The sequence below is a fragment of the Arachis hypogaea genome, chromosome 4 (assembly GCF_003086295.3).
Source record: "Arachis hypogaea cultivar Tifrunner chromosome 4, arahy.Tifrunner.gnm2.J5K5, whole genome shotgun sequence".
NCBI classification, from domain to species: Eukaryota; Viridiplantae; Streptophyta; class Magnoliopsida; order Fabales; family Fabaceae; genus Arachis; species Arachis hypogaea.
In genome coordinates this window covers 118,760,884-118,772,954 of record NC_092039.1, presented here as the reverse complement: position 1 = coordinate 118,772,954, position 12,071 = coordinate 118,760,884, and the positions used below count along the sequence as shown (strand labels likewise).

At 32.7% G+C, this 12,071-nt stretch overlaps 1 protein-coding gene across 1 annotated transcript; it reads right to left on the bottom strand.

Annotated features, from left to right (window-relative positions):
* Positions 1 to 1,465: 1,465 nt before the first annotated feature.
* LOC112794444 (uncharacterized) lies at positions 1,466 to 9,854 on the bottom strand. Its single transcript, XM_072236118.1, has 2 exons — positions 9,625 to 9,854; positions 1,466 to 7,416 (listed from the first exon to the last, which is right to left on the bottom strand). Exon 2 carries the CDS (start codon positions 5,828 to 5,830, stop codon positions 4,898 to 4,900), a length of 933 nt encoding a protein of 310 aa, XP_072092219.1. The 5' UTR covers positions 5,831 to 7,416; positions 9,625 to 9,854; the 3' UTR covers positions 1,466 to 4,897.
* Between the last annotated feature and the right edge of the window lie 2,217 nt (positions 9,855 to 12,071).

Below are 12,071 nucleotides of genomic sequence, written 5' to 3'. Positions count from 1 at the left end.
CATTTTGTGGTTATGATTTAGGAAGAAAGAGAGTGTTAGGGGTAGTGGTGAGAACCGAAGGGATAGAGGAGGAGTTATGGAGGGAAGAGAGTTATGTTGTTAACCGTACCCAAAAGCAAATTTCCAAAACCATGCAACTGCATCACCATTTGACAAGACTTGAAAAGACATGACATCATAAAGGAAAAGATTTTACTTGATTTTTAAATTAAAACAGGAAATTAATTTTAAATTTTGAAAGGCAATCAGAATTAAATTGAAACACTTTTCGGACCAAAGTCAAAAATTAAGTTAGCCAAAAAGAAACTTTTCGGGCCATTAAACAAAAAATTTAAGAAAACTTAAACACACACTTAAACATAAGAATGTAACATTCATATTGGGCCCAGATGTGGTTTGAACAAAAGAGACACATAGGACTACTCAGATCTGAAATGAGGTTGGCCCAGAATGATTTTTTACTAGCAATAAGCCCAGAACACGCTGACTAGAAGGAAACATTCATCATCTGCCCAGAATTGTCTCATACCTGTTTATGAGACAAAAAGCTCCAGCAAGAACATCAGCACATTTCAAACAAGGAGTCATAACTCAAAATTCCTAGACAGGTCCTAAGCAAGCAGAATCTATCCTCAGTTAATGGTTTTGTAAAAATATCTGCTAATTGCTCCTCTGATTTAACAAATTGAATGCAAATATCCCCCTTTTGGACATGTTCTCTTATTGAGTGAAATTTCACTTCAATATGCTTAGTCCTAGAGTGCAAAACTGGATTTTTAGAAATATTGATGGCACTTATATTATCACACAATAAGGGAATATTTTCAGCATTTAACTTGTAATCAGCAAGTTGTGTTTTTAACCATAAAAGCTGAGAACAACAAGAAGAAGCAGCTATATACTCAGCCTCTGCAGTGGATAAGGCCACTGTTGGTTGCTTCTTACTTGACCAAACATTTAAGGACTTTCCAAGGAAGCAACATAAACCAGAAGTGCTCCTTCTATCTATTCTGTCACCAGCAAAATCTGCATCACAATAACCAACTACAGAAAAATCATCAATCTTAGGATACCAAAGACCAAAATTGGATGTGCCATGAATATATCTAATGATCCTTTTAACCGCAGAAAGATGTGACTCCTTAGGTTTGGATTGGAACCTAGAACACAATCCAACACTTTGCACAATATCGGGTCTAGAGGAGGTTAAGTACATAAGAGAACCAATCATTCCTCTATACCTAGTCTCATCAACATCTTTCTCATTTTCTCCCTTATCTAATTTAGAATTCGGGTGCATGGGAGTTCCCATAGGTTTGGCATTTTCCATACCAAATTTCTTAACTAATTCCTTGGCATACTTTTCTTGATGAATGAAAATACCGTTTTCAGTTTGTTTAATTTGCAGCCCAAGGAAAAAATTAAGTTCACCCATCATACTCATGTCAAATTCGCTTGTCATGAGTTTTCCAAAATCAGTACAAAGGGATTCATTTGCTGATCCAAAAATAATGTCATCAACATATATTTGGACTAAAATAAAAGAATCATTAGAGTTCTTGATAAATAGAGTTGTATCAGTGGTGCCTCTTTGAAAACCATTTTTCAAAAGAAAAGAGCTAAATCTCTCATACCAAGCTCTAGGAGCTTGTCTTAAACCATAGAGAGCTTTAGACAATTTAAAAACATGATTAGAATGTTCTTTATTTTCAAAACCAGGGGGCTGCTCCACATATACCTCTCTATCTATCACACCATTCAAAAATGCACATTTCACATCCATTTGGTATAGTTTAAAACCACAAAATGCAGCATAGGCTAAGAGAAGTCTTATGGCTTCCATTCGGGCAACAGGGGCAAAGGATTCATCAAAGTCTATTCCTTCTTCTTGGTCATATCCTTGTGCCACTAGTCTTGCCTTGTTTCTTGCAATGCTACCATCTTCTCCTAACTTGTTCCGAAATATCCACTTGGTGCCGGTCACTTTCTTTCCACTTGGCCTTGGAACCAAAGTCCACACTTGGTTCTTTTCAAACTCAAGAAGCTCATCCTCTATAGCTTTAACCCAAGAGGGGTCATTTAGTGCTTCCTTGACGTTTTGAGGCTCTATTTGTGAAAGAAGGGCAATGTTTGAACCTTCATTTGCCTTTCTAGTGGAAGATCTAGTTTGCACTCCATGAGAGACGTCCCCAATTACAAATTCCTCAGGATAATTCTTCAAGAATCTCCATTCACGAGATTTGGTGGACTTGGATGCGGATTCAGTCACCAAGAGATTCTGTGTGCTGCTGTCTGCAGAATTTCCTTCAGATTCATGAGACAAAATGGAATTGTCTCTTGATTTTTCAGCATTTGCTGTTTCTGGTTCAGCTTGTCCAGAGTTTTCTTTTTCATGATTCTGAGCTGTTTCATCCTCCATTTGAGCCTGATTTCCTGCATCACCATCTTCCAAAATGCTTCACACCAAGTTAGTATCACAGAATGTAACATGTATGGACTCTTCAATAATTCTAGCATCTTGATGATAAACCCTATATGCTTTACTAGTTGTGGAATATCCTACAAATAAGCACTCATAAGCCTTTGGATCAAAATTTCCCAAATTTTCTTTGTTATTTAGAACAAAACATTTGCATCCAAAGATGTGCAAGTAATCTAAGTTTGGTGGGTAGCCTTTCCAAAGTTCATAAGGGGTTTTCTTCAAAAATTTCCTTATGATTGTTCTATTTAAAATGTGGCAAGCCGTGTTAACTGCTTCAGCCCAAAGGAATTTTGGAACATTACTCTCACAAAGCATAGCTCTTGTCATCTCTTGTATGCTTCTATTTCTTCTTTCCACAACACCATTTTGTTGTGGTGTCCTTGGACAAGAGAAGTTGTGAGATATTCCAAATTCCTCACAAAATGATTCAAACAAATTATTTTCAAATTCAGTTCCATGATCGCTTCTTATAGAAGAGATTTTCAAATCCTTTTCATTTTGAATTTTCTTGCAAAAAGGTTCAAAGGCCGAAAAGGCTTCATTTTTGTGTGCAAGAAATAGAACCTAACCAAACCTAGTATAGTCATCCACAATTACTAAACCATAATGTTTACCACCTAGGCTTTGAGTTCTTGTTGGACCAAATAAATCAATGTGTAGCAATTCAAGTGGTCTTTTAGTAGAGATGTCTTCCTTTGGTTTAAAAGAACTTTTTGTTTGTTTTCCCATTTGGCAAGCATCACAAGTGATGTCTTTGTCAAACTTTATCAAAGGAAGACCTCTTACTAATTCTTTCTTTACAAGTTTGTTTATTTGAAACATACTTGCATGGCCTAATCTCTTGTGCCATAACCACTTTTCAGACTCTTTAGAGTGGAGACAAGCTACATTTTGATTTTTGAGTTCATCAAGAGTAAGTCCATACATATTATTGAAACGCTTGGCAACAAACATCACTTCATTTGTCTTTTCATTTACAACACAGCATTCAAGCCTTTTGAAAACAACTAAATATCCTAAATCACACAACTGACTTATGCTCAAAAGATTGTGCTTTAAACCACAAACCAAAAGTACATCATCAATGAAAGTAGATTGCTCATTACCTACTTTTCCAACAGCAATGATTTTACCTTTACCATCACCTCCAAAGGTCACAAAACCTCCATCATACTTATTTAGTTTGATGAAGTAGGTTGACCTTCCAGTCATGTGCCTTGAACATCCACTATCCATGTACCACATGTCCTTTTTGTTCTTGGATGCTAAGCAAATCTGCATGGAGAGTTTCAAGTAGCCTTAGGTATCCAAACTAATTTGGATCCTTTGAAGTTAATCCATCTTGGTTGCCCAAGTGCATTGAAATCACAAACAACATTGTAAACTTTGTTTCCTACAACTCTCTTTTCAATGAAGCATTGTGCATATGAGTGACCAAATTTCTTGCAATTAACACAATGATTTTCTGATGTGTGCCGCTGAAATTGAGATGAGTTATATTGCTTGAAATGATTAAATGGTTGGAATTTTCTGGTTTTTGGAGGAGAAGCATTTCTTTTGACAAACTGATTTTTGTTATAATTATTCCTCTTTGCAAAAATGTTTTCACCAGAATTTTTTTGAATATTTTTACCCTTCGAAAATGAGGTTTTGTTGTAAAATGGTGGTATCTTGAAAGCATCCTCATTTTTTGAAATGTAACCCAAACCTGGCCGGTTTGAACTCGGTTCAGTTTTTTTTTTAATGCTCAGTTTCACTTGTGTATACTTCATCAAAAATTTTTTTAAATGTTGCAACATTTTCAACACCAACTTTGTTTGGTATAGTTTTGGTATTTGATGAAGAGGCCACAAACTTTATAGAGGAAATATTAGAAACTGCTTCTTCCTTGGCTATGTAGCCTAAACCAGATTTTTCAAACAATGGTTTTTGACTTGCAAGTAATTTGTCCAAGTTACTAGAACCTTGAGCAAATTTTGCTAAGTCACCATTCAGCCTTTTAATTTTGTCATTTAATCTTTCATTTTCAGCAATTAACTCATGTGAGGGATCCACAATGTGCTTTCCTTTTAATTTTTCAAGTTCAGATTTTAGAAATCTGTTTTCTTCAATGATGTCTAAAGCACATTCAGTTTCCTTCACTTTTTCTTTTAAAAACTCATTTTCAGCTCTTAACACATCTCTTTCAGATCTGCATTCATTGTATTTATCAAGCAATTTTGAGGTGTTTAAGGTAAGATCATCAATAATAGCATGCAAGTCCTCAATAGTCAAATCATAATAGTTTACCTTATCAAGATTGTTGTTTCCAGCCATGAAACAGTCCTTGTCATCTCCTTCAGATTCTTCTTCTTCATTTGAGTCATTCTCAAGATCCTCCCAAGCTGCCATGAGTACTCTCTTCCTTTCCTTCTTTCATTTGTCCTCCTTTTTGAGCTTTGAGCAGTTTGACTTGAAGTGTCCAGTTTCCTTGCAATGATAACATGTCACCTTGCTCAAGTCTATCTTTTGCTCCTTTGAACTTGAACCTTTGTATTTGCCCTTGCTTTTCATCATCCTTCTAAATTTCCTAGCAAAAAACAAAAGCTCGTCATCTGAAATACCATCACTAGACTCACTCTCTTTCGGTTCTATTTGTGACTTGAGGGCTATTCCCTTTTTCTTTGAGTCTGTGTTTGTGTGTGTGGCTTCATAGGCAAGGAGTTTTCCTCTCAGCTCATCATAGGTTATGGGATTTATATTGTTACTCTCGGTTAGGACAGTGGCAGTGTTTTCCCACTCTTTTGTGAGGCTTCTAAGGAGTTTTCTCACCAAGGTTTGTTCTGCATAGTTTGTACCCATAGCATCAAGGTTGTTGATTATGATTGAGAATCTCTCAAATGCTTCATCAATGCTTTCTCCATCCTTCATGCTAAACATCTCGTACTCTTTTCGCAGCATATCAATCCTCGTTTCTTTGACTTGTTTGGTGCCTTCATGTGTAACCTGGAGTTTTTCCCAGATTTCTTTGGCTGTCTTGCATCTAGACACCTTCCGGTACTCTTCAAAGCTGATAGCACAATGAAGAAGGTTGATAGCTTTAGCGTTCAGCTCTATCTTCTTCTTATCATCTTCATTCCATTCAGCTTCTTCTTTTGGAGTCACCACTCCATTAGCACTTGTTTTTGTTGGGATCTTTGGACCGCTCACAACGATCTTCCATAGGTTGTAGTCAATGGATTGGATGAAGATCCTTATCCTTTCTTTCCAGTAGGAATAGTTCTTCCCGTTGAAGAAAGGTGGTCGGTTGTTTGACTGACCTTCAGTGAGGGTGTAGGCAACTGTGGTTGTGCCCAAGTTGTTCGCCATTGGATCTTTGCTCCAAGCGGTTAAGCTTGATTCTTGAGACCTTCGCTCTTGATACCAATTGAAGGTTGTCGTAGGCTTAGAGAAGGGGGGTTGAATCTATGCCTTCCTTTTCAAGTTGCTGTTATGAACCTTTTTAAACAAGATTACAATTCTGATTCTGTTTGAACTTAGCAGCAGAAATTAAGAGACAATTTATTTTTGTCTCATGAATATCAGAAAACAGAACTTTGCAGAGAAGAGAAAAGAGAACACCAGCATATATCCTGATTCGGTTGCCTTGTGCTATGCAACCTACATCCAGTCTCCTCCACAACTGTGGAAGAATTTCACTATAGTTAACAGTATTACATACACCAATTTCACACTCAAGTTCTAACCTAACTTAACATTGGCTATGCTAACACCTAACTATTTACTCTTAGTGCTAACCCAACTAAGAAAGGGATACCAAACAGGTACAAGATACAAGACACTTAACCAACCTAAAGAAATCTGAAAATAACTCTAGGCTTTTCTCTAAAGTGTATCTCTCAGCCTTTTTCAATTCTTGGCTTTTTCTCAAGCTTTCTCACAATGCCTTTTTTCTCAAGAAATTACAGAAAGATAAGCTTAGAAAAATACATTACAAGCAGTAAAACATGAAGGAGATTGACTTCATCAACAGCCTCTAAGCTATGTGAAAAACCAGCTTTGCAAACCTCTGAATTTGTTCTTCAGTATTGGCAGAATGCTTCTTTGATAGAGAGCATTGTCCAAGTAGAGGAACTTCACAGGGAATACTTCACAGAACTCAATTTCTCAAACTCTGGTTTTCTCTCCTTGCTTCATAATGAACAGCAAGCTTCTTTTTATCTCCTTGCATGTTCCTTGGTTCTTCTTCCAAGGTCAACATCTTGAGCCTTGAGCTTCACCAACCCACCAGCTCACTTTTTCTTCTCAATCATCAAAGTAGAACCTTTCCTTCTGACGTTTCCAACTTGACCGAAAGCCTTGAAAGAGTAACCGAAATAGTTTTCCTATGGTCAACCAAATCTGAATCATAGAGATGCAACTTGGTCCCCAAGAATCTCTTGTGACCGTGGATTTGTAGCAGTGAAGAACAGAGATCAACTTTTCCTTGAATGCCATTTTTGGATAGTGCAGAGAGTTGGGAAGAAGGGATGAAGATCTGATGCATGCAAGATGAGATGGATTACCTTTCTTAAGCTTGATTTAGCTTTGAATTACTGTTTTAGCTTCTGTGCTTCAAGCTTCACTCTCTCTCTCTCTTGCTTCTTTGGTCACTAGCTTATGGATGAAGCTTTTTTTTTTCTCTTTCTCTTTCTTATTTTTCTGATGCTATGATTTGACTTGATTAGAGAAGTGTACGTTGCTGTGGTGAGAGCAAGTGAGAGGGAATGAAAGCTTCTATCTTGTATGAGAAGCTTTGTGGGATGGATACGGGCTTGGATCCGGTTTTCATTCAGCCACCCGTTTGGCCCATTAGATCCTTTGGCTTTGATTCTCTTGGGCTGTGCTTGATTACTTATCCATCAGCCTTGCTATATCATTTTCATACCATTTGGGCTGCTTGAGATTTTGTTGGCCTGCAATATGAAATAAATAATTAGCAACATATACTTATTAACACTTAACACTAATTATTTATTTTGCCCAAAAATAATGTTTGTCATCACTAATTAATTTAGTTAATTTCTTAACTCAACAAAAACTCTTCATGAAAATTCTAGTGATGCAAGTTGATTTATAATGAATTAACATGTACCAAAGGATGGGATGATTTTCAACACTTTTGAAGAAGTTGGAACATCCTAAAAAACGATTGGAATCAAGTACTGAAAAAAATTGCAAATGCATAAAAAAAAAAGAACTCTCACTGAGGTAATTTTGATATCTCCTTTTATATTATAATTTGTTTAACTTGTTTTTAATTCTTTCAATTTGATCTTTTTTTTAGGATTTAAATTTGGTAGATCATGGATCAATAGTAAAGCCATGTTCAAGTCTTTTTCATGGGCAAAATATGAATTTTCAATTTGGAGATTCAATGGGATCAAACATAATTTATAAACAAAGAGAAATAAAGATATTTGTTTTTATTATAATGGAGATATGTGTATTATTTTTTCATCATTTTAGTTAGATAATATGATGGATTTGCTACATGCTAGAATAAAACAGAAAATGAGCATTAGTTTAATACATCTCATCATTGTTGTGTTGAGAAGAGACATTATTGTTCTATGCTTTAAAATTTGTGTGCTAGTTACAACAGTTTTTGTGCTATACAATGAAGACAACAACAAAACAAAATTTAAAGTAATCATTCTTTTTTGTACTAATACAAATATTTTGTGTATTATGCTACACAATTTGTGTGCTAGCCATAATAATTTTTGTGTTATGCAATGAAGAGTTGAAGACACAACAAAATGAGAAATTTAAGACAATCCTTCTTTTTTGTGCTTACACAAATATTTTGGGTGCTATCATATATAATTTGTGCTAGTCATAACAATTTTTGGACTATGCAATGAAGACAACAACAAAACGAGAGATTTAAGGTAATTCTTAGTTTTTGTGCTAAACAAAAATATTTTTGGGCTAGAGAATAAATATTTGATTAAAGAGAGTAAATTTATACGATAAGATTTTAACTAAATCTCCAAGAACTTTATAATAAGCAAAAATCAAATATTTGTGTTATTGATATTGAAACAGTAAATCAATATTCATGTTCTAAATTTATAGATAAAAATCTTATTTAGTGACTAAATCAACTGAAATTAGTTGACAAAAAGGATCTACAATACAGTAGAGGATTTAGGTATTCTTGATTTTTGTACTCTTTCAATTGCTATATCTCGGTATTCATTTAACTCATTGAAAAAAACGGTAGAATTATACTCCTTCAATTAGCAAATAGCAGTACATAAATAATGATCATAACACATAAATAATAAAACTCAACACACAAACAATGAAACTCATCACACATACAGAATTACAGTACACACATAATGAAAAGGCAACTAGATGGCAAAAATAATTTTTTACAAAGATGCTTTGTTTAAAAGTGTGACTTATTTATTTAGCCACATTTTAAACAAAGATAACATTTTTATAAATATCAAAATCTAACCATACAATCAGGGGCGGAGCTAGAAAAAATATTGGAGGGGGGCAAAAAATATTTACACAATAAAATAAGACTAAAATAAAATTTTAAGGGGGGACTAAACTGAAATTTATATATAATTTACATGTAAAAAATTAAAATTAGGGGGGCCATTGCCCCCTTTGCTTGTACCTAGCTCCGCCCCTGCATACAATCCATCATCTAAACGTAAAAAAAAATATTTTTACGTGAAAACAATTATAAAATCTTGATTGTAGTATTCACCTAATAAAAATCAGCACACAAATACAAAAACACAGTACATAAACAATGAAAGTTAATACAAACAGTAAATCACAGCACACAAATAATGAATCTTATGACCGAAATAATGAGCACAAAATATGAATTACAGTACACAAATAATAAACATTTCAACTTCATCGTTATTTCATTTACATTCTTCATAAGTAATTTTCAAGAAAAAAATCAAGCGTGATAAAGTAAGCAATAATCAAACAACTTGAATGAGTAATGAGCATCTTATTACACAAGAGAACGTGGAGAAAAACAGTAATAGAAAACATCATGCATATATACTTGTTAATTGTAGTTTTTCTGTGCTCGTAAGGTTTTGCATGTTTGACGGTAATAAAATGAGGAAGAAACTTATTACCTTGAATAATCGTTAATTTCTTTGCTTCTTAGGTTTCGTTAAAGTTTTTGTACTTTGATTTGAGAAGTTTTCGATTGTAAACGGTTTTGGATTTTAAAAGATTTTTAAATATGAAGATGAGATGAAATGGGTTTTGGAATGAGAGTTAAAAAAAAAGTGTTTTAGAATGAGAGTGAAAAAAAAAAATTGCAATGCGCGTTTTGAGCTGTGCGCTAGTGGAGCACGTGTGCACACGTTTTATTTTAAGAGTATCTTTTAATTATCTTTTAATTATGAGAAAGTATAGGGAGCTAATGGCATAAGCGTATAATGTATACAATGGAAGTTTAGAAAGTATTAGAGATATGATCATTAGTGTTATATTGTCCTGTCAGGTTACATTTTTGGGATGAGTGGTTTCATGATGTGGTATTAGAGTTCTAGATCCAGAAGATTATGAGTTTGAATCTTGGTAAACCCCAAAAATAGATTTTTATAACATGAGATGTTTATTATTCCTGGTATCCAGATGATTATTCTAGATAGTATGGGTGAATGTTCATTTTATTCATAAACCAAAGATTTAGTCCATTGTATACATTGTATATTTAGACCATTAACTCCCTACCAGTACCTTTTAATTATAGCTGGGTTAATTTGGTTAGATTTAATCGTCAAAGACTCATACTTGCAGCATTACTTGTTAACAAAAGCTCATTTTTAATGAAAAGCTCATTTTTAATGAGTTTCATATTGAATTTGTTTGATAACTTATTATAATATTAGTTGAAATTGACTGCCTTACTCTATTAAAAATTAAAACGTTGAACTCACAACTAAAAATGTAGTAGAATAATTTTGCTGTTAACAAAAATACATTTAAATAATTTTAAAAATAATAAAAATGTTCTATATTAAATATGTATTCTCAAAAAATATTTTAAAAATTGAATTTTAATGTAATTTTTTATAAGCATGATTAGAAAAAAAATATTTTTATTTTTAAAATTTGGTAATTTTTTTTAGTATATATTTTTTTGTGATTTTTTTTCAACAACTAATAATATTTTTAAAAAATAAAATAAAAATATTGAGATCAAATTTTTATCTTTTTTTGTGTGTATTTTTAAGGTGAAAACTTAGGTACAGTCGACTTCACGTGAAAATAATAATTAATGGTCGTTAGATGAAAATTTAGTCAAATCAGTCAAATAATTTAATGATCCTTAATTATCAACTTCACGTGAAGCACCTGAGTTTTCACCATTTTTTAAATAGTTATCTAAATATTCTTATAAAATTTTAGATCAAATGTATAAATGGTTTATTGAATATAAAAGTCGTTTGTTATTTATAAAAAATATTTTTTTAATATTTTTGTCAAATTTTAAAATTATTTAAATGTATTTTTATCGATAATAAATTTTAGGTACATTTTTATTAACGACAAAATTATTCGATTACATTTTTGATAATTTACCCTTTATTTTTTCGTCAAAATATATAAGTTGAGTACTATAATTTTTCAAAGACAAACTTAATATTTTTTTCTCAAAGAACTCTTTATATATTCATTGCAAAAATGTTTGACATCATTCCATTATATAATAAATCAACGAAAAGGAGTCTAATGTTTTATATCTTAGCATTCCCTCACCGCCTCATACCACATGTTTGGAGTATCCAAAGATTTTTTTAGTTGTAGAACAATCCAATCCCATTGGTTGGCTTTGTTGACTAATTTTTATGTAGAAACTTAAAAAAATGAATGATTGTGTTGGAGGAGGAATCCAAAATTAGTATAATGCTAAATAATAATATTACAGTCATAATCATATCAACCATGGCCATGCCAAATAATTAAACACATTATTTGTGGTCATCAATATTTTCAAAGACGTGACCGGCGCCTTATTTCTCTTCTTATAATGGACAACTTATTCTTTTCTTTCTTATCTTGGAGTTTTCTGAAAAAAGATAATGGTCAATATTTCCATTTATTTATTTAAATATAAGTTATGCTATTTAAACAACCGCAGCCATTGATAACTCTTTATAATACATATATCTAAAAACATACAACGTATTTGTAATAAAAAGTTGTCAATTATTTCGGTTGTTTAAATATTATTTATTTCTTTTTAAGCTAACCAGAATTTTATTAAGAAAAAGGAAGGCAATTGGATTTTGTATTTTTATTATATTTTTTATATTAAAAAATAGTTATTTTTGTTAATATGAGATTATGTGATTGAATACAAAATTATTTCTGAACTACAAAATTCATCTTAAAACAAGTTTTAAGAGAACAACTTTGAATTCTGACCCTAATCTCACAAAAGTAACAAAACCTAAATAAGGGAGATGATTACATCAATTGAACTGGGTTATCATGTTATTCATGTTGATCATGAAGGAAATTTTCATCTCAAACTAAGATGCCAAAATAAAGCAAGAATCTCTACTCA

Excerpts from the sequence above, each read along its gene's own strand:
- LOC112794444 (XM_072236118.1), bottom strand. The coding sequence starts at position 5,830 with ATGGCGAACAACTTGGGCACAACCACAGTTGCCTACACCCTCACTGAA.